The sequence below is a fragment of the Channa argus genome, chromosome 11, assembly GCF_033026475.1.
Source record: "Channa argus isolate prfri chromosome 11, Channa argus male v1.0, whole genome shotgun sequence".
NCBI lineage: Eukaryota > Metazoa > Chordata > Actinopteri > Anabantiformes > Channidae > Channa > Channa argus.
This window is the reverse complement of record NC_090207.1, coordinates 4,998,594-5,022,689: the sequence shown is the minus strand read 5'-3', so window position 1 is coordinate 5,022,689 and position 24,096 is coordinate 4,998,594. Positions and strand designations below refer to the sequence as shown.

Below are 24,096 nucleotides of genomic sequence, written 5' to 3'. Positions count from 1 at the left end.
TTTAATGTTTTCTCCTTGACTTTTTGCTGCCTTGTACCTCACTTGTCTATTTGGATAAAAAAAAAAAACTTGGATTGGATGTAAATGTTTTGCTCTTTGGTAATAGACTTGAATCCTTCTTCCACTTCTTATAGATCATTATTAATAACAACCTACACAACATCTCATAAATCTGTGCTTATACAGAGCAGAATTACTTCTCTCTGGCTGATAAAAAGCACCGTGTTCATATGAAAATTCCCCTCCCATCACCCCTGTTATCAGCGTGTGATGCTGCACAGTTGTGGTGTAGCATGGATTCCTTTGTCTTCTTTGCTCTCTGTCTGAGTGTGTGATCGCATGCTGGACTTGTCTGTACACGCATCCTGGCCACATTCCTTGCGGTCTGCTGGAGTTACTGTATTTCTGCTCCGTCTTTTTGTTTTCTTCAGATAAATCTCAGCTCTTCCACACATGACATTTACGCTTTACAGTCTTGGCATCTTTCCCTTTAAGCAGTGAGACGTCTTAATAGGCTCAGAGTATCAGATAACTATTTTTCACAGTTCTGCATCCTATCATCTATGTGGGTTTTGAGCATGGGTGAACACTGAGCCCCCCGCTCGTGAGCACTGCCTGTTGAGTTATGCAAGACAGGGGCTGGAGGTCACCGCAAGAATAATCCACCGAGATGTATTAGAAAGTACTTCGGCAACTCTGACCTGCCTGCCAATGGGAAGTTATGCATAGTTAAATTAGAAGTTGGCCCAGAAGCTCCGAATTCACAAATTCTGGAGCCAAGACTATGTCATGTCCTTGCTCTCTCTAGGTAAACGCGAGGGTCTGGCTCTGAATCTTAATGCCACATTTCTCTCCTTTGTGGTCAGAACTATTTTTCCTTCTATGCTTCTGTTTTCAGTGTTTGAGGCCATCTATTGTTGTTTTGTACCGGAGGTTCTCATGTATCGCTTCAGACCAAAAAAAAGCAACATGCAACTATTTTGATAATCCCTTCATTTATTCATATTTTAACAGAAAATACCACTAATTGCTATACATTTTAAAAAGGATTTAGTTCTGAAGAAAGTTCTGTGGATTATCCACAGAAGTCTGGATATCATTTCTGGAAACAGTCTCTAAACAGCAATTCCAAAGCCGGAGCACATATGAAGACAAACTCTCTGAATTCCTGAAGACTCGCACCTTCTACATCTCATACGACATCTGATGCCAAATTTAGGGGACTGGGGAAGTGTGATTTACACTCGGATGAAAAAAAAAAAGTCTTCCTTTTTTGTTTGTGCTTTCAACGTGACGAGAAGGAGAATGAGGATTTTTGTCTCCTCTTTTGACTTCACCACTGAGTCACAGTTTACTGTCAAGATCATTCTCCTCAATGGCAAAACAATCTCTGCCATCGCCTGGCTTACTACGCTAATTAAAAACAAAACGCGCTGGCGCACATTCTGACGCACAGCTTCATGCGTCTGCTCAGTGAGTCAATGCGATTATTCAACCAGAGCATCTGGTCGTTGTCTGAAGTTTGTGTGACCCGACCAGCCAGTCCCCCACCCCCCCACCTATGAGGCCACATCAGTGGCTATATGATCCACATCATTAGTGGTTGCACATACAACACAACACACATTACGTTGTCACTCTCTGACCCGAGCAAAGCTTCATTTAAGTGGACTCCTTTTGACAAATGACTGCCTCTGGCCCCATCTGTACTGGTAATAACCCTCCACCCACCATCTTCTCTCAGCTCCCATCCGCTACACACACACACACACACACACACACACACACACACACACACACACACACACACACACCTGTACAGGCCCCTGAGCTTACCCATGTTCAAAGCCGAGATAAAAGCAAACCTCCACATCTAACCACCTGCACGTAACCGGCAGCCGTCGCCGCACCACAACCCCTCCTCCTCCACCTCTCTCTCTGCTGACACACACAGCCATCATACATCTTCCAGGGCTTCCTGGGTCTCTAATTAGGCTCTGGGTGGGTGACACCCTCTGGAATGTGTATTATAACAATGCTCAGCTTTTTGTCTTTAAAAAGAAGAAGAGAAATGATAGAAAACAGTGACAGAATAAAGATGAAGACTGAATGACCCGGAATGGGTGTACTACACTTTTTATTTCCATAGTTTCGATCATTTACAGTAAAACTGTAGTCAGCAAGTAATTGCACAGAGCTGGGAGCACGACAATGCTGCAACAAATTCAACAGGGAAGCAAACACATGCAATCTCTCTGAAACAGTTTATCCATATTATCTGTACACAGTACACAGCCACGCATAGTTCTATAAAAGTCCCTCCTTGCACAGTTTGCACACGCATAACTCACAAGTCAACATTTAACCAGTTAGTTTGTCTGTAAACTGTGACTGATGTTTACAGCAGACAGTTTGGGTCATAAATTGACCACACACACACCTTTGTTGTCTTCGTGGCTCAGCCCCATGATTGCTTGTGTTTCTTGTCCTGAACTATGTCCAAATTCATAATGTAAACTTTTTAATGTTAAAAAAGTATATTCATATAAAACAAAAAAGATAGATAGAGAGAGAGAGAGAGAGAGAGAGAGAGAGAGTGTGTGTGTGTTATCCTTTAAGGTGACAGTTTGTAGAGGCTGATGTTATCACTTTCTAATTTGATGTTTGCATTGGGTGTTTTATTCGTCCATTTTGACCGGAGGGGAAGAGGAGGAGTAAAAATCAGCCACTCTCGTTTGGTAATCCTCGTTCATCGGCCTCAAAAGGGTAAAAGTACAGCCTCAAATGTTTCAAAACCAAACCCAAAACCATACGAAAAGCATCTCGGTTCTTGTAAACCAGAGCCTGGTTCCTGCATAAGCGATCATTCCCTTTTTTGGAAAATCCTATAAAAGCGACTGATTTACTGGGTGATGCAGTAAAACGTATTTGAGGAACAGTGGCACAAGTAGCAGCAGTGCTAGAAAATTGTGGAAAAATAGTGTCAAAAGTGAAAAAAAAAAAGGTTGTGATTTATTTTGTTTTATTGTTAATTTTTTCAACCCTAACAGGGCATTCCCCTACAAAGTCACATAAAAACATAAAAGTACGAATATACTTGCACAACGCACATAAAACATGTTAGTTCATATGAAAACATTACTCAATAGTCACAAAGTGATTGCTTTTGTGGAAAAATCACTACATCTGTTAATATTTTATTAAAGCTTTTTCTTTTCTTATATGTCTTTAAAGCAGTAATAACTGATTTATTGGACACTTGGCTGCTGTAACAAGAAGTAAACATAAGTAAAATATTGTCACTACATAAAGCTAAAATGTAAGCAGTTAACAGTTCAATCTCCCTTTAAGCTGATGAGAAATTCATCATTACTCACAACAGGTGGCCACTTTCACATTTTCTCTCTTGGTCACACAAAAATATTGATTAGTGCAGCTTCAAACTACCCTAAAACGAGCAAGTGGTCGTTTACGCTCTGAGCTTTCAGTGTAGCACAGTGGAAACACAGATGCTTCATTATTTGACATCTAAAGCAATGACGTGGAATACAAAGTGAAAACGTCTCATAGGGAGGATGATGGGGTTGGTGGATGGTACAACTAGACACAGGGCTCTTTCACGGGAGGCCAGGGTTGGACTCTTGTGCGAAAGTAGGTGCCTGTCAGATTTTTTTTTGCCCCTGCCCCTCGGATATTCTGACTTCACCACTGAGGAAGGTAGTCAAAAACCAGAAGGCCCGTTGACCACCGATACCGCACTTTGTGATACAATGCCTCCTCCCAGAGCGCTGGTGGTGAATTCATCCTGAAACCGATCTGAACTTGATTTGTTGTCACTATCAGTCCACAGTGCACTTAAAAAAAAGCATTTTTGCCATTTCATATTTGCTTGAAAAATAATACAGAACACGAAGACCAAATCCATGGCACCAAGGTTCAAATGAGGCCATTATAACAGCAAGCTCTCACTAGTGGACTATTATGAGATTTGATACACATCTTTAATATTTCCAGTGGGAGTAGTGGGTCGTGGAAGATGTTCGCAAAGCTTGTTTTGCTGAAACAAATACAATTAGCTGAACATTTTCTACACATTTGGAAGTGGTGCATTTTCTTTTGAGAGCTGACTCCAGTCTTCAAAGGACTGTAGAAAGTGGTCACCACACTGATTCAACCCCAATCTAAAAGCTCTTTTCGAGCACAAACAACTCTAGGGGGTTTTAGAGTTGTGGGGTATATTGAGGCCAGACTTGTTTTTGCAATGTAGCCGTTTTTTTCCACGTCAAAGTCGACAACATTGCAAACATCCTCTGATGGGTGTCTTTTGTGTTTCTTCCATTCAGGGAATGTAATGTGAGAACCACAAGACACCATATGCAGAGCGTAAACTGCTGATGAGAAACACGCTTTGAGGATGCAAACTTTGGTATGGCTACTCTGTTTACATGAGCTGAACAAAAAAAAAAAAAAAATAAAAAAGAAGATGAAAAACGTCTTGACGTCATATTCCGATTCAGCAGCTAAACATTTTGCAGCCAAGTGAAAACACAGAAACACGGGTCTATAGTGTCAGATATCGACAGTGATACAACCCATGAGCTGAGCTTCAGGCCACAGAATGTAGGAACAAATGTGTGTTTGCGGGTTTATGTTTCAGGCCATAAACAAGGCGACCCCTCACACAGTCACTGCTAATACGTTATGCTTTGCTGATGTTTGGCAGGTCTCCCACTACAACCCAGTCGCAATTATGAAACGAGACTAGTCGACGAAAACTGCAATCTTCCAATGCTCCATTCAGAATGCATGACAAATGTTTGCCTGTAAATAGTGAAACTGAAGAGAATTGCATTGTGCTGCACAGAAAGAAACTACACAGGCACAACAGCTAGAGATTATGACTCAACTTGACTAAACGTTTTTTTGTGAATCAGTGTAAGAGAGAAATTTTTTTGGTTTCAACTAAATTATGATTAGCCGCAGCTACAGAACCACCTTAAAAGGAAATGTTTGACATGTAGGACAATATAGTTACTCACTCTCTTCCCGAGAGCTGGAAAATTGATGCCACTCTCTCTCATGCCTGTGCTGTAAATATGTGGCAAGAGCCACAGCCGGCAAGCTAAGCTTAGCATAAAGTCAGTAAACAGGGGGAAAACCGCCAGTATTTATGCTACAGTAAACTATTTACCATATAGACATAGTAGCAGTATCAATCCCTTCATCTACGTCTTGGCAGAAAGTGCTTAAACATTTTCCCAACAATGTAAAACTTGTTCCCCACAGTTCGATATTATGGAGAAACCACATTCTTTGTGATGGGCTGACATGAATGTGTTTGCATCAGTGCTCTCACACATGGTATAGAGGATTCATTTTATAGAGGCCTGTGGGCGGAGGCTCAATATGAAACATTCGAAAAGGACTAATAAAATTCAAATGCGGCAATGAATGATTTCACTAAAAGTCTTTCCGTGAAATATGCCATCCAATCCACTGATGATTCAAGCAAAACAATTATAAAAGCGACTCAATTTAATATCACAATGTATGTCCAGAGCTCAAAAGTGTTTTTATACATATCTGATATTTTTGCTTGACGACTGGTTTCGGCTCTACAGTCATTTATAGATGAAATGTACTCTGCAATTTCAACATTAAAGTTACGAGGAGCATGTTGGACAGCCGACGCACGGTGAGGCAAACCGTCCCCCTGCAAGAGAACAGTTTCAATCACTTTTCAGCACTTTATAAGCCCGTCTGAATGTCAGAAGGAAACTCAAAGTCCTCTTGCTCTAAATGAATAACAAGAGATTAACCCGATGGTGCCACGACTGCTGTGTCCTCTCAATTAGCACAGGGCTGCGCGGGGAGGGCGATATGAATACTTATGAGATCTTTGACCTTGTGGGTTCAGATACCCTTAGGAAGAGAGAACAAACAATGAATCACAATGGTGAGAATTCATAATAAGATTAAGAGAGAAAAACAGAGGACTTGCAATGTCCCAGGGATATGAATCGCACATTCATAAGTTGGTATATATACGGAAACAGGCACAGAGAAGATAAGATTTAAATAAGCTGAGCAGACTATGAACTACTAAAGCAGATTAAATGATAAAAAACACACTATAGGTACAGTAATAACTGAATATAAAGATGACCCTTATCAAGGCACAAATGGCAGTAAATGTAAAAGATGAGATAGAGGGGCAAGTCGGTGCTTCTATAAACTGATATAGTGCCAAAAGAGACTGTACAAGGTATGTGTGTGGTGTCTATCTGCTACTGATGGGACCGTAACACACAAATCCTTACTGTCGCTGAAACTCCACGCACACACACAAGAGAGATTCAACCCCTCCTCCGTCATATCTCTGCATCATACAAGTTCCATGGCGCATGATAAGGAGAAGACAAATAAGAAGAAGAAGAAAAGGGAAAACACCAAATAAGCATGGAGAAATATTTGCCCTTTGAAGTTGCCCTTCTTCTTGGAACTAGCTGTGGCGTAACGCAGCTAGTTAAGCAGATCATTAAGCGTAATGGTTGGGAGGATTGCAAAGGTTTACCTCCGATGGCAAGAACAAAGTTCAAGATGATCTGGGGGATTCTGGGGCTGGATTTGATGGGAATTCCCATGCCTGCTGGAACAGTTTACTTTAAGACATTTGGATCTCTGCTAACAGACAGGTGCTATCATAAATCTAGCCATGAAAATACTTACTTAGCTTTACGTACTGAGATGTGAGGTAAAGTTATCCTTGGCAGATTATATCTACTGTTTGAAGGTTCTCCCCCAGATAGACGCCAGCTTTGTTAATGTCTGGCAGTGATGTGACAATAAATCAATGATTTATAAAAAAAAAAAAAAATTAAAATACATTACAAATTATGGGAAAAAAGATTTTGTAAAACCTGTTGCTGTCATGACATGGGAGGTCAAATCCCTGAGGAATATTTGTCAGCTCAGCACCGACTAAACAAAAGACCACACAACAAATCACATCAACGTTGGGCTGTAAAGCAGAAGGAACACAAGTCTCCAGTCTAGTGAGGTTGTGGTCGTCTTTCGTTATGAAAAGGTTCACAATGAAACAAGGTAACAGAAACAAAGAATTTATAACTGTGACGGCTGAACTTCTTCCAATGAAAATGAACAACCTGGACTGGGTACAATTTCATATTTCTCTGCCATGATGCCACATCATTATTCATGAGAACAGTTAATCCATGCATAAAAGTGTCATTTTGAAAATGGGTTGTTATTCTTTCTGTTGAGAAATCACAGGGGGATGTTGTTTGAGGATTAACAATGCTAAAATGACATCTCAGGATGAGAATAAGCTTCCAAAACATTCCTCCTCTCTGGGACAGAAGACTGCATTTTGTTCCTGCTCTCACTTCTCTTGTGTCAGTCCTCTCCACCACTTTACACTTGAATCCCTCCAACTCGGGAAATCGCGTCCACCCAGTTTTTGTGTTTATGAAAACACACGTTTCCAAGAGCCTGCAATTAATTTATATTTGGTACAAGCAGCATAGTGCATCTCACTGCTCTGGCAATGTGCCCCTCCACAAGCTTTCAGTGGAGGACCGTCCCCCCTGGTTTCCACAGTGCCGACTGATTGATTCCCTCTTTGATGGCTTCCTGTGTTGGGCATGGTCTAGGATGAACATCTGTAAGGGTGGACTGGGCATGCTGGGTCTGTTTTGCTCTGCTACACTCATCTGCGGTGTAGTAAAGTGAGGTATCTGCCTTTTCTGTGGCCTGTGAGAATGACGTGCTCCATTATAAAAAGAAGTGACTTCAATGAAAAATGAGCCTCGAGTCCTAACAGTTGCTGAGTGGATTACGCTGCCTCTGGGGAGGAATCCGGCCTCTGATGTTGATGACTGAGAGGGGGTAACACTAGTAGCTGGCCTCTGTGAGTGATAAAGTTATACTAAGTCTTAATGTCAAGAGCAGTTTGGGCTTAAAGGGCCACTTCTGTGAGTCCTCACAGAAGCTGAGGTTCAGCTCGGAGTCGCAGAGTTGACTTCAGTGTCATTTACACCAGTAGTCACAGCTCTGAAATGGCCAGTGACATAAATTAACAGTAAATTAAGCTTCTTACGATTTATAATCTTTTAGGAGTCAAAGCACAAGAGATTGGTCAACAGGCCCAGAAAAGTAATTCAGGAAGTTCAAAAATTGACAAATTAACTCAAAAGGCCTAACAATGATATATTACACAAAAACGATGGAACATAAGTGATGTAAATAGTATTGCATACACTGTAAAATATTTAGCTTTTTAAACTTCCTACAAATGAATGGACTTCCTTAAAAGTAACAAAAATGCAAAACTCATTAGTCAAAACCCATTGCATTGTGTGTACCGTTTTCTTTGGTCAGTTGATTTAAAATTGTTAGCCCACTGAACAAGCTGAGGAAGCGTTTGAACGTTAAAATCAATGTCAGCTTGATTTGAAAGATTTGTTGTGTAAACCTCAATCTTGTGTGAATTATTTTCTGACCATGGAAAAAAAACTGCTGAAGTTGCTCCTATTGGATGCACACTAAACCATCACAATAGCTGCTCCCAGTGACTAAATGTACTGTAAATGAAAAGGGACTGAATACAACCATAAACTTAATTGTGGTTAAAATAGTTTCTATTATTGTGAAACTAAACCTAATGATGTAATTTGACATCTATTAAAGACAGACAGCATGTTCCCACCATGAATGTGTTCTCTAAACTACGAAAAGATCCATACTTGAACAGCTTTTAACTCTCAAAGTGCATGTCGACGAACCCTGTAGTTGTTTTTTTAATAAACTGAAATAAATAAGTTAAGTGAACTCCTAGAAATGTATTAATTCAACTCATCATTTTAGGTTAACCCACGCTGGCGTGATCAAGACACACGCTCTCTTCAAGATGAACACAAAGCACTGCAGATGCTTGATTTTTTGCATGTCGAAACTCCAGATGTCTTACTCCATGGCAGTTTTTGAATGTTGCCGATAGGCCAAGTAAAAGCGGAGTTATAATAAATGGTTCACATGTGTTCAATTGTGCAAATTAGGATGCATCTAGCGATGCTTTGTCTCGAATGTCCCTCCCGTGGTGAATCTGCAGATGTCAAACTCAGCAGGAAACACATTTCTTGTGTGGTTGTAGATTGTGTTATTACAGTATTTCAAAATGAAAAAAAAAAACAGCTGTCACCCAGGTGAAGTTGTGCTCACAAAAATGACACCAAATATTGGCATAGAAAATATAAAGGTAAAATCACAAGTGTTCAAAAACGACCAGACAAACCCAAGACTTCTAAGGGTTAAAGTTACCGTCCCAAGTGATGCACATCAAGTATTACAAGGTCTTGATCTTGAGGGTAAAGTAGAGCATGAGATGAACTGATGGATTGGTGGAGCACAAGGCCAAGCTCTCAATTTACTAGTTAGTCCATCTTACAAGCCTCATCCTACAGGAGGGTCAGAAGCTCTGGCTACTGACTTGAAAGAATGTAAATATAAATACAAGTGGTTGAAATTAGTTTTCTGCAACCCGGGTACGGAGTTTGGACATCTGGAGGGAACTCGGAGTAGAGCCGCTGCTCCTTTGCATTAAAAAAAGCCCCCTTTTAATGCAAAGGAGCCTCCTGGGTGCCTTCAATTCGAGGTCTTTCAAGAGACACTGAGGTAGACCCAGAACGAGCTGGGGATTCTAGATCTCATCTGGGCTAAGAACAACTCAGAATCCAGCTGGAGGAGCTGGAAAACAAAGCATTTATTAAACCTACAGCCACCACAACTCAAATGCATAAGCAGAAGATAATTAATGGATGGATGGATTCATAGATGGACAGAAGTAAGAAAAACTCTTGTTAATAAGTTCTGTCAACAAAAATAAAAAAAATTTAAAAATTAATTAAAAATATAAATTTTGACTATAAATTCAAATTATTTTCAATATACTCATATATATAGCATGTTTGTTAAACATTAAAGTTTAACAAACATGCTATATATTGGCTTTACTTTATGTTTCTATTGCAAAGGTGAATTATAATTTGGATGTAAATTAATATACTGGTCTACTTCTAATTGCATGATGAATTTTCTGTGTGTCGTAAGTTAATGCTTATACTCATTGCTTACAGTTTTAAAGATTTTCCTATGCTGCTTAGAAAGATAACAGAAAAATAAAGTACAAAAAAAATAAATAAATCAAGCTTGTGTTTTTATCTTCCTTAGGATTAGCTGACTTTGCTCAAATCTTCCACCCAAAGTTATGTGTTCGTGTTGTCAGTGACAAAACTCAAACACAAAACTCTGGGCAAACACCTTAATCCCGAAATCAATCTTTATTTCAACCTACGCCTTAAAATTAGGAGTTAACATCAGAAGGCACCGCTCAGCCATAAGACATTGGGGGTAAGGGACAAAGCACACCTGCAAAGCTGAAGTTGACATGAAACAAAAAAGCACACCCAAAACAAAAGCCTCATCCAAAAGCCACTTCAGAAGCCTTCGTAATCCAAGGATGTAGAGCAGATCTTAGAAATGGGAAAAGTCCCACGTGAAAGCAACAGGCTTCAGAGCACATTAGCATTTACTTTGAATTTGATTGAACTAATTACGCCGGGTTGTTGAGACGATAAGCGAGCGTAAACATTCGGGGCTGGAGCAGCCCCCCACGGAGATGAAAACCCCTCTATTTTCATCCACTGGCAATTAATCAGCATCTGACTCTGCAAACAGATGCAGAGGCTTGCGCCACTGCCTCTGCTGTGAGCACTGACTGACACATGAAAGCGGGGAAATTTGCACCCAGTTAGGAGATTATGCAGTGGGTACGTTGCTGATGCTGTGGAAAGACCTCAGAGTTGCACATCATCTGTGAAGCCATCGAGACTGGTTTCATTAACATGTAACACTGTAACATGTGGCCTTGTTTATCCTCATAAATAACATTTATTTGTTTCTATGTGAAAAACAATAGGGTACCAAGAGTCCCTGAGGGATGATAGAGCAGCAACATTCACTCTAATGGATGCAGCGTTGCACAACTGCTTGTTGGGAAACTGTGTTCCCATGCGGGGAAAAAAAAAACAAACTTCAAAGCTTTCCATATCCAGCAGGCCAGGTTATTTCAATTAGTCCCCAACGAGAACCCTTCTTCTTCCCCAGCTGGACTCCCACCTATCACATCCAGGGATCAGCCACACAGGACCCTGTCACTCTGTTTCCTTTTACCCCAACCCCCCCAGCGGCTTTGTTTTGGAAAAGGAGAAGTGAGTCAGGTTCAAAGTGGAGAAGACTGCAGGGTAACATGAGATGACGGTCTGTCCGACAGGGCATGTGGCGGTGCCAGATGAAGCATGCCTGTTGGCTCAGAGTGGGGATGAATCTTTATTTCCGGGCTCTTCTAACAGGCTCACACACACACACACACACACACACTAACAGATAAACAGGAATTTTGAAAACATAAGACAAAGACAACTCTACATGGTTCGATCACTGCAATAATTCTTTTCCCTAAATGATTTTGAATTAAAATACTTCAGTTGTTTCAGTCATTGCCTTTTTTTTGTAAATAGATATGAAAGCACAGGGAAATCTCAGAAACCCAGTACAGTCTAGATACAGTGCTAAGAGTTGACCTTTATGTAACATTTGTGAATGTTTCTGCTCTGTCACTCAGCAAAACCCTTCATTTGACGGAACACTGCAAGCCCACACAACGGCTGCGTTACGAGTTCAAAGTCTTTCAACCAAGAAATGATCAGGTTCACTTCACACTTGACACGAATGTGAACACATCTGGTCCTATTTTAAACTGAACAGACGAGGGGGGTGTTGATTGTAATGATGATATCTCTATCTAGTATTTATACAGTTCTCTCTCTAGTGAACATCGGACATTCAGTCATGCAAAACGGGAACAGAAAAACAATCATGACATTTTTCCTTTACCTCACTACCCTCAATCCTCACCCCGTGCGCCGTTTACCATGACCTGGAGGCCTTCCAAACCAAACAAGAGGAAAAGCACAAGGCCAAACAACATGCCCAAAGCCTCACTAGTGCCTGAGGTTTTCCTGATAAGGTCAGCAGGTCAAGAGAAGATATCCTCGGCTTAATGAACAACACAACTGCATGCGATTCCCAAATGTTTAGCTCTAAACATATTTATTGCCATCGGCCACATAGCTGAAAGTTTCAATGTGCAGTTTTGTGATCCATCACCCGAAAGAACTTTGATGATTTAGCAAGTCTGTCCTTGGATCACCCTCTTGTCCGGTCTCACTTGTCTCTCTCTGAAAACACAAATAAATGAAGATTAACTGAAACAGCTTTAGAAATTAGCAATTCAAATAATATGCAACTATCGTACAGCTACACCGCCACTGTACGTCTGACTATCCTCAGCTTCTTGTGCTTATACAGGGCTAACTGCCATCCAGACTGCACGGCCTTCCACTGAATAAGTGAAGCCACTTGTTCAAAAAATAAAACTGATAACAGGAAACTTTTAGCTCTGTTCTTAATAACAATGTTTTACTGCTGTAATTGTGACTGTTTTATTAACACTACCAATGAAACATATTGAGGACACTTGCATAACAGTTACACCACCGTTTTAGGATGATTCCACTAAGCCCAACCATGATAACTTCGAACTTGATCAAGCACTACAGTCGTTCTGTATCTCGTAAATATCTGCTTCTTTTAAAGTTGTGAAATTTATAAAAAAAATAAATAAAATAACTAAATCTAAGGTAGCCACAAGTACAAAGTACTGGTTCTCGGTGTGCTCCTGTTCAGCATGAAAATACCACTTTGTAAAGTACAAGGACTCTGGATTTTGTCTGCCGTCCTTTTGATCAGAAGCATGTTAAAAGGAACTCTCACTTGTCAGAGAGAACAGTACAGCAAAAGATTTATAGATATGAGCATATGGGGGATGTTTCAACAAAGATGGAAAAAAATTAATTAAAAAAAATCTTCTAAACCCTATTTGAACTGGATTTTTTTTTAAAAGAAAGGCTTGGGTTATTTTAACACACCGTGCAGTTACCAGTAAAGTCTTTTGTTGTTCACCTTTGCATGATATTTACACAACTTAATTCTCGTGTAGAGAGCTGCACGTATATCAGATTAACGCATCAACCACTTCCATCCTTGCTGAAAAATGAGCCAGTTTAGGTTGGTCTAAAAATTTTTTATTCCACCATCACTGGGCAAAGTAATGAGGTGTTCAGCAGCATCCTGTTAACATCCATTGACTAAGCAATGGTAAATTCTGAAGTCTTTTTGAGAAGGAGTATGGTATTTTTGAACATGCAAGTGCACTACCAGAATTTTCTGGCATTTGGTGTAAAGACTTTTTCCCTCACCTTGTTATGCAAGCTTCCTCCCACACAACTTCGATCCATTTTGAAACTCTTGCCAGGTTCAGACAAAGCCCCCCCATCTCTTTTTTTTTAATGTGCCATATAGCTGAAGCAAAGTAGACATGATGGTACATACACACACAAACAGCTAATGACTTTCTCAGTGCTGCTGCGAGCTGCCAGCAGACTTGTTGAAACCTGCGGAGTAACCCTAGATGTGGAAAGTACCCCTGCAAGTCTGAGTCTGAGAAACTGGGAACTGAGGCACAGGAGGCCACTACTATCTACCCGTCCCATACACACACACACACACACACACACGTAGCATCTTTGCTCCAGACATGCGACCCAGACATGATCTGAAATACAGTAAGACCCTGCTTCATCCATCCTGCTTCTGATGTTGTGGATGAATCAATGTGTTTGCACTTGTTGGTAGGGAAGCAAATATGAATGTTTGTGTGGATTGTGACTCAAAGAATATATACGACTCCTCTTCATGCATTTAAGCTACTGTGTGCAAAAAAAAAAAAAACCTTTTTGGCTGTGCATACCCTGGGTCTCCCACACTAGCATGTGTATCTACATGTCGTGTATGTGAGATCACCTCCCTCACATCTGCAGCTCTTCTGACACTCTGCGTCTCTTTTTACACCTGGCCTCCCATGATCAAGGCCTTAAGAAAGGGCAGGTGTCCTCGCTCCTTGCCCTCACAACTTGAAAACAGAGCAGTTTCCGCGCCCACATGCCCCAAGTGCTGCGGTGTCTCCTGACTTCTGACATCCATCTTTCTTCTTCCCCTGCTGGGGTTATGGTGGGGGAAAGCCCACATGAAGTCTACAAGTCCATAAAACAGCCCTTTAATTTGCTTGTATATGCCCAGAAGCTATTGCTATGATCACCTTCTCGTTTCTCTGGAGTTGCAATCATGAGTATGGTCCCACAGGGTATATGACTTTATTTGGTTTGATCAGATCTGAAGAGAATTTATGAGTAGCCGTCAGGTGGACAGGACATGTTGGATATCAAAAGGGTGGGATTCATTGCTTTTTTGTTGGCATGTCTCTGCTGGTGTAGGAAAAGAGAAGAATACTTCTAGATTTGTACTAGATTTTAGCAGAACACTTGCCTTCTACTTACAACATATAATCTATTTATGCAAAGACAGAATAAAAGAGACTTTGTATGGTTGGCTGTGGATTGAGGGATACAAGCCATTGTATGTATGATAATCCAGTTTTTCTGGCCTGTAAATACCTTTAAATCGGGGGTTTGTGCTGTGAGAGACTATGGGGGGAAAAAGAAGTTTTAAGTTTAAAATCTGCAGTTGGTTTTAGACCCAATGTAAAGTTAAAATTCAAGAAGTCAAACCCTGCTTTTGATTCACAGTATACTGACGTATACTGTGTAAGTACATGGTCGACAATGTACTTGAATTCTTTAAATTCCTGTTTAAATACTGTACTAGGTTTTCCTGTCAGTTTCCACACACAAGAAACATAACATACATACAAGACGCAAAGCACATCCTCTGTGTAATCAATTGTTTTTTAGTTTTTTGATTAAAGTCTTATTTATTAAGTTACTTCCAACGCATTTGTGAAGCTCGTGGTTTTCACATAACTGTGGTTCAGCAGCAACTGGACTTGCTTCAACCTCTTAAAGACATTTTACCTTCCATCTGAAAGACATCTTGAGTTCTTTAAAATCTTTACGCAATTTCCAGCTGCCACTAAACAGCACATTTGGAGTTCCTGCTAATGCAAACACCTGCTACTGATGCACTGTAACCCACTTCTTTTGGAAAACTTATCCGAGTGCAGTGGCTCTTTGTATGATTGAAATGGGATAATATTTAACTGCACTTTAAACTAGGACACCAGTTGTTGTTCCTATAAAGCGATTTCCTCCTGCCAAAATTCTGGGATGTCAAGTATTAAAAGTACTTGCTCAGGTGTTGTTAAAAAAAATTAAAAAAAACAAGGAACGAAATCTTAAGCATGCTAACTTTTACTAATTCTACCGTGTTATTCAGTCTAATGATAAACTATTTGCAGTTTTATGCAGATACAATACCACTAGTCCATGCTACCAATTGACATGCCAGCTTGTTAAATATCTGTATCCCACTTTTCAACTGACCAACAGTATAATGAAGGCCAGTGCTTACAGAGTAAAAGTACTCATATCTTAGGTAGTGAGAGTATGGGCTGGGTGATAAGAACTATGTATGAATGCATCTTTTTTTTAATTAAGAGTAAGAGCAGCAGCATTTCAATGTGAAGAACTTCGGAACAGCAAATGCTAGTCTATTATTTGCTTATTTTCCAATTCTTGTTTCCTGGATGACTTTTGGTAACTAGTAGAATAAATAGAATAGTGAATCACATGAAACTCACCTGTACTGTTTCCTGTTGTGTAGCACAATGGTTACTGCCATTATGACCAGTGTTGAGAGGGAACCGACAGCACCAAGTACCAACCCCAAATGATCATCTGTGAAAATTACACACCAACTTTAGTCACTTTTAGCAGCCATTGATCCTTCTGAACAATGCATCCACCCATCCTCCACATCTTTTAATATATGGATCAATACAAACTCAAAAGGCAACAAGGGAGAATTTGATGTTTGAAGTAAAAGCTCAAGGCAACAGGGAGATCAGTCAACAGTCAGGATTCCTTTGAGCAAGGCACCCAGCAGGGCTGCTTAGTACCCAACGGCAGGCCTGTGTTTGAAGCTCCAACGTAGGGACGGGTGCAACAGTTTGTGTTTGTAGCTAGGTGTGGCTGAAATTTACCAAGCCTGTTCTGTTAGTTTTATCTGGGTAAATAAAGGATTAGGGCTAAAAGAAACTTGCTAGACCAATTGAGGATTAAGGGATATGGAGCCAGGCTAGTGCAGAGCATTTTATTTATCCACAATATTTTTTTCAGAGGTTGTTAATCTTGATAGACATGTCTACATAAAATTAAATGTACTGTGTAAAACTGTTTCATCCATTTCACAAATTGTATATTCAATAATCAAAAAATATTATTAATTCAACTGAGATGAGCCTATTTAACATCCATATGAATACAAACCTTTTTAAGTGCTACTAGGCCGAGCACAACCATGCAACAAAAGACTGTTGTGTTCTGCCAGTATGTTAGTGAACACATGATTCAATTTTTATAATTACAATGGGGATCAAATAAGACACAAGTGATAAATTTGCTTTGAACAAACAGTGCTGCACTTGTTTGGGTAATATAATGATCAAATTAGAATGTGAAACTTTCCTTTGGGTCTTGCAGAAAGTCTCACGAAAACCTGCCAAGTTATTTGACTCTTCATGTAGTATACCAAGCCAGGAGTTATTTCTTAAGGCAGTGAGTATACAGACATTACAAGGCAGAGAATTATCAAAGTATTATCATCCTCTTAAGAGTGAACACGTGTCAAGTGCTGTAGATGTTTTCAGGTAGCCACGGCGGGTGTTGGTCTTTTTAAATGTCAGCCTTGGAACACAAACACACATGCATGCACGCATGCAGAAGCACACACTGAAGTACACCCACGTCTACAAATATTCCCTCAAGTTTCTAAACCAATCAGTTTCGCTAAACACATGGCCAGGCCTTGGATGCAGCAGCATCCAACTGTTGGGATGCTGAAGCAGCATCAAGGCGTCAAGTTGCCCAGAGCGTAATTGGACTGGGAGCATGAGGAGAACTGGCAGTGAATCAGTGATCATATTCCTGTTCTTCTTTTCCAAAACAAAAAGCCAAATCTATCTCATTACTCCAGTGAGCGACCTGCACTGATCAAACAGTAAATCTAGTGAGGGGGAATTAACATGTTGGACTGAACTAAAGCTAAAGCTGACAGAATCCAACAAAGGTTATATTCAGTACACTACCAATTTAAAACTGGTAGTCTACATCACCCATTTCCATCAGGTGCACTTGCATTTGGCTACAAAATCAAACTCGGAAACAAAACTTCTGAGCTCAACATCATCCAGTGTTTATCTCGAAAAGTAATTGCAAGCAGACAATTCCAATAAGACACTCAAGACTGTTTGAATGTTTTCATAATGGTATCATGCCCATACACCCCTGAGCCGCACTCTTATCATGTAAAGCATTTCTTAAGATAGAGATGAGCATTTTCCTGACAGAGCTGATATCATCTTAAAATTATTCTGTTGGTTGTTCTCTCCCTGGTAACAGTGTGTATATCTCTGTACCAAGCTACTGTTGCCATCTGATATGTGTACAGTACCTGGATGATTTAATTTGCCAGACAGTAAACTCCAGACATCAAATGTTCCATGTTCCCCTCAAACAATACAAAGCCTGGTAAAAGCCGACTGACAGACATTTCTGAGCCTGTGTTTGGATGCCAGAGATTCATACCGACACATTCCTGAAAGGGGTTAGGAATATAAAATCAACAAAGCAGCAGCTCTGGAAGATAAAGATGTGCAGGATTCAGATGCGGTTCCAAATACTTACCTGCCCTGCAGTCAGGCATGTGGGTCTCTGTATGAAAATGTGTGTTGTTTATTTAGATAAAGAAGTTTCACCTTTATCAAATGAGTGGTGGAGTGGTTAGCACTGCCACCTCCCAGCCAGAAGGTCACAGGTCACCAGTCTGTCTCAGGGCCAACACGGAGAGACATACACACAAACAACCATTCACACTCACAGGCAACTCGGAGTACGAGCAAGAAAACCACATAAGTACGAGGAGAACATGCAAACATTCATTTTCTTTTCCTATTTAGACATCAGTTAGGTTTTTCCTTTAATATATATATATATATATATATATATATATATATATATATATATATATATATATATATATATATATATATATATATATATATATATATATATATATATATATATATATCTCACACATCAACTTCCTTAAAATAACCACACACGCATGTGGGCGACTGTGGCGCAGGGAGGTAGAGTGGTCGTCCACCAATCTCACTGAACCTCTCGGTGAGCGTTGGCCCCCCCATTGGTGTGTGTGATAGTTAGTACAAACGGGTGAATGTGAGGCAGTGCAAAGCGCTTTGAGTGCCAATAGGTAGAAAAGTGCTATATAAGTGCAGACCATTTACCACGTCATCAGAGTCAGTAACAAAGAAAAAAGAAATTGAAGAAATATCAGGTAGTGGGAAGTAAAGCATGAGAGGGGTTAGCATGCGAGCCCTTTGTACACTGACAAAAATGGCCAGATGAAGACCGGTTTAAAAGCATCAAGTTGCCCTTGATTGGCATTTTAACAACCAAGTCAGCTCCATTTATGAACAAGCTGTGTATATCTCTCAGCTCTCAAAGGCTCTATCTCAGGAGGTTCTGAGAAGAGAAGCACATGCAGAAAACTGTTGTGAAGCTTTGTCTTTCAACCCACGTCACAGTTTCCAAAGAGAAAAGACAAAATCGCTCTGTCCCTCTCTGGCAGCTGTCACCTTTCCTTTAATCACTTTCTTCTCCTCTTTACAAGAAAATATTAATAATTGAATACGATTAGGGTGGGGTGATCTTGTTATTGGTATTCATGTGATATTAAAACAGGGATATGGTTTTCAAAGGTCAAGCTAGTAAACTCTATAACCTTGTACATCTCAAGCCTCCCATGGCTGCCCTGCCTGTACTTAGATGAAAAACTTGCTATGCAAACCCCACCCTTCCCTCCCCAGGAGATGATATTAACATTGATCATCGCAGTATACCGCACCCGCGTCTAAAGTGGTAAGAAGCACACTGACAAGTACAGCAGCAGGTGGGGCTGTCAGTGATGTGCGACACATACAGAAACCCACTTTCGACGGAAAAAGACTTATTATCGCCTCTGCTTACAGGTTGCCATTTTAACAGCAGCTCATTAAAGTGACTCAGAAAAGACGTCAAACTGGATGCAGTGACATTTGTTGTGCTGCAACACACTGTTCCACTTTAAGTGTGAGTGTAATTCTTTGGCTGTTCAGCAAACATATTATGCTACAGTGAATTTATACAAGGGAAGGATGAGAGACCTGTCAGGGTGTTCGGTGCCTCTTGCACAATATTAAATACATAGGTTTGTATAGAGCATTGTTTACATGGCTAGAAGTCATATTTGAATGGCGGGGGCATCGGCTCATGCAACACCTGAAACAGAGCACCGCGGGTCATGTTAGCAGTTGTTACCTAGGATTTTTGTAATGAGAGTGTCAGAACAAGTGTGGTCATTGTCACTTAGCTAAAAAGGCCCAGTGTGTGTGTGTGTGTGTGTGTAATAAGACTAGGTTTCTCCACATGCATCAAAATAACTAGACAGTAGTTTAGTGATAGGTTTCTGCAATAATGCCATAGAAATAGGATCAGCTGGTTTTTGTTCAAGATTAGAAGTGAATGGTAGGACACGTATTTTCTAGTGAAACATACTGACAGGTTGACTAAAACTGTAGCCAGAAAGTGAAACAAGGGAAAAAAACAAACGAAATCACCTGCTTAATAGGAAACATTTCTAAATGGATCTGCTCTAAATAAATAAGTTATGAATGGAATATGTTTCCCTAATAAAAGGAGTTTGGATGAATTGTGACCAGCTGCAGCCCTGGCGGCATTTACATGGGCCTCACAATCTGATATATTAAGTCTATTCATCTCCGATTACAATCAAAAGGAAGTATCTGTTTGCAGCTCTAACAAGGTAAGGATGGAGGGCTGGGGTGAAGCCATGAAGGGGTGAAAGTGGAGGTGAATCACAGGTCGAGTGGCTTTGGCTCCTTTTGTCCACTCACTTGATGAAGCCATCAACATTTACTAATTACTATAATGATGCCAGTTGTTCAAGGTTTTCTAAAAACTGACACAGTGGAAAACAGGAGGCATCCGTCAGCTTTGGTACAAATGTAAAAACCAGAAATTCAGTGGGAAATGTTGCCATCTAATGGAAGCAGCTTGAGGGTTCACAGTTGGGGTGATGAATTTAAGCCCCAGTTGGTTCTAATTTACAAACACAAAGTCGAGCCAATGCAGGTTCAGAAGTTTATAGCTTTGGAGCTAATGGCCTGCATGAGCAACTGAGGGACGAGTCGATTAAGAGTGGCTTTCAAAGAGTTTGTAAGAGAGGAAGAAGATTCCAAACATCCCTATCGGTTTTCATTTGAGGATGCTGCCAATTGTACTGAATATGAAACATGTGAGGATGTAGTTCGGAGTAAGTAAGATAAGTACTTTTATTTATGTGGTACCTGGGTGGAGTAAACATTACAAACAACATTTACAGTGAATATTTAGCATGTTTTGACCCAATTTAAATAACACATTGGAAGCGCATTACACTTCAGACTCCTATGTTCCATGAAGCCATTGATTTTTTTACGTAGCACTGTATAAAACCCAACTTGAACAGAGATCACTATCACAGAGGAAATTCAATAATTTTCTGTATTTTTACTTTTGTATTTTTATTTTTTTATTTTTTGCAAATAGTTTATTGTTGTGGGAATATCATTGCCAGCAGGGACTGTTTTGAAATCTGCGTTCGTGTTTGAGAATATGTAAATCTGAAAAAGATCAAATTCACATGTTTCTTTTCACAACATCCATGTGTGCAGTGTAACACACAACTCATTTGTGAAGTCGAGTTTTCTCCAGCTGACATTGGGAAGTTAAGTCAAGTCAATCGTTTCTTTTAATGATTTTGAAACAGCAATTCATGTTTTTATCAGTTCCAGGCTTGGGCATTGCAATGCATTGTACTCTGGTGTCAATCAGCCGTACCGCTATCGTCTTCAGATGGTTCAAAAAGCTGCTGCTCGCCTCTTGACAAGTACAAGACAATTTCCCCTCTGTAAGTCTGCTTCTGGCTGCTCTTCACTTGCTTCCAATACATTTTTGAACTGATTTCAAATTGTTGACTTGTGTTTTAAAAGCTTTAATATGATACCTCAGTGAATTACTGCTCTGGCACAAACCAGCAAGATCCCTCAGATCAGTTTCTTTTAGAGGTGTTAGAGGCCTAATACAATTGCTGAATGTTAGCGCCTCAGCCTCAGACGTGGCAGTTTTCAAATCATTGCTTAGGACTTATTTATTTTCCTTAGCTTTTGATACATACAGTCATGTGAAAAAATTAGGACACCTTATGAAAGCCTGTTTGTTTTTTTGTTTTTTTACATATTTGGACATATGGATATCTATCAATTTTAACAACCCTGAGAAATTCAAGTAATATTAACTTAACAATTAAAACTGAAGGAAACACTTTTTAAAACTTTCTGTGAAATGTAATTTTAAAAAAAGCAATTTCTGCAGAAGAATAAATTAGTATATCACAACATTTATTCCTGTTTAGAGCCGTCTGTGTCTGGTAAAAGATTTAAAAAGGTCTCAAAAGAACTTGAAATCAGCCATTCCACTCTCTGGAACATAGTCTACAAGTGGAGGACATTCAAAACAATTGCCAACATGCCCAGGTCTGGCCTTGATGCTCAAAGTAGTCCCCAAAAACCCTAAAATGCCATCACAGAAGACTCTTGCTACTTTTGATGTGATAATGTTGCCTCATCAATTCGAAAAAGACTACACAAGTCAATAAACAAGGAAGAAGCCTTTGCTCTCTAAGAACAACCTGAAGGCCAGACTACGTTCTCTCTGGCCATGTCTTAGACAAAGACCAGGACTTCTAGATCATGTTCATTGTACAGATGAGACTAACATTTAATTATTTGGACAGAAAAGAGGACATGTTTGCCGTAAACCAAATACAGCATGGAGGTGGAAGTGTCATGGTTGGGGGATGCTTTGCTGCAGCAGGACCTGGCCAACTCACAATCATAAAATCCACTTTGAATTCTACACTGTGTCAGAGGGTGCTTGAGGAACAGGTGAGACCATCTGTAAAAAAAAAACTAGAGCCTACAACATGACAATGACCCGAAACAGCTGAACGCTAAGAAATTGGGAGGTAGGAAATAAAACAAGGTTAATATTTGTGGTTTACCTGCAATTAAATCACTTTATTTTCCAGGGATGAATACAAACAAGATTAGACGTCTATGTGAACATTTCTTAATAAAGAACAGAATATTTAATTTTTTCAGCACTGTAGTGGAGTCGGACGTCATTTTTATGTTGTTTTATTCCTTTTAATGCTTCTACTTTACCTTTTTCCACTTTAATTTTCTTTATTATAATTATTCATTATGATATTCTTGTGAAGTACTTTGGTTAACAGGATCTCGTTTTAAGAGGGCTGTTAACATTTCTGTGAAACCCAGAAATCTCATGCGTGCAGCAAACTAAACATTGTAAGTTTAATTTTGGTTTTATTTTACTCAACGCATCAAGCTTTTTGCTTTCTTTCATACTGGAACCAACCTTTTACACAGCTAGGCTGCCCTACCGTCCAAGTCCCGTCATCCAGACAAGTGCACTGTGTGAAACCATACAGTTCGTAGCCTTCGTTGCAGGAGAAGCTCAGAGTGATCCCTTCTACATAATGTGTTCCATTCTTCCTCCCATTTCTGGGTGAGGGAAGCCAGCCACAAGACACCACTAGAAACCAATAACGCAATATCATTAATATGTCTTTGGTGGTGATAATCATTTCTGAAAAGTATGTTGTATTATGAACATAGGTGACTCATGTTTTCAGTTCACGATTTACTAACCAGACCCATGCTCTTCTTGGACTTGCTGGCTGCATTTACATGCCATTATATAGGATAAAACAAGTCTAAACCTGCTAAATACACCGTCGCCTTCTGGCATTAACACAAGCAAAACAGACCAAAAATGTGTCATCACTAATTTGCCTACGAGTAAACTACACCCACTGAATGAAGAGAGTATAATCTAGTGTCACATTGTACCTGGCTCGAGGGCTGTCATTAGGGCCTGATGATCTTTGTAGGCCCCGAGTGTGGCGTTTCCTATTGTGAGGCTCTGAGTGCTCAGGGTATCATATTTACAGAAATGTGCCCCTTCTCCAAAGCAGATCTTCATCATGCCTTCCACCAGACTGTCATCATGTATCTCGGGAACAGAAAGGGCAGGAACAAATGTGGGGTCATGGTTTGGTGGGAAACCGTAATTGTCCCAGAGGTACTTTGAGTCATATGTGAAAAGGGAAGTCTCCTTAGAAATAGTCCCTGTGGACACAAATAAGACACTTTTTTGGATGTTTCAGTAGAAAGACAAATTACACGTTTCACGTTCGTCATAACTAAACTAAAATCAGTCTCGGTAGTGAAACAATCATGAGAGAATATCCTTGATTGCGTTACAGTTTTTATGCTACAAACACACCATGCACAGCACATGTATAAAAAACATTATAAAAACTACTCATAAAAATAGGGCAACTAAACACAATTAACTAGCTCCATATGTACAAAAGATGTCATTATAGCTACTCAGACGGGCCTAACCCTATTTGTGAGAATTACTGCCAGAGCAACATATGTTTGACCGCTGTACTTGGCTCACACTTCCAGATGGAATAAAAAATGAGAACATGGGGAATGTTATAAATGGAGAGATAAGAACGTGCTGCAACATGCTGCAGACACACCCTGCACGCTGCCATGGTTTTCTCATGATGCAGTCTTCACTGTTCTATTAACACCAAAAAACACAAAAAGCCAGCTACTCGCAAGCTTTGAGGGATATGTTCTGTAACTACAGCTGAGACATTAGTTTT

The 24,096-nt window shown here is 40.0% G+C and overlaps 1 protein-coding gene across 5 annotated transcripts in view; it reads right to left on the bottom strand.

Moving 5' to 3' along the window:
• The window catches only part of susd2 (sushi domain containing 2), a 32,269-nt gene that overhangs the window by 1,546 nt on the left and 6,627 nt on the right, over positions 1-24,096 (bottom strand). Inside the window, exons 11-14 of one of the 5 annotated variants that reach the window (XM_067520316.1) lie at positions 23,267-23,545; positions 22,798-22,949; positions 15,794-15,890; positions 12,158-12,317 (exon numbers count right to left, since the gene is read on the bottom strand). In XM_067520316.1, coding sequence (XP_067376417.1) covers positions 15,834-15,890; positions 22,798-22,949; positions 23,267-23,545 — 488 coding nt within the window. In that variant the 3' untranslated portion in view covers positions 12,158-12,317; positions 15,794-15,833. The other 4 variants (XM_067520314.1, XM_067520318.1, XM_067520315.1 and 1 more) reach the window with 4 other exon arrangements.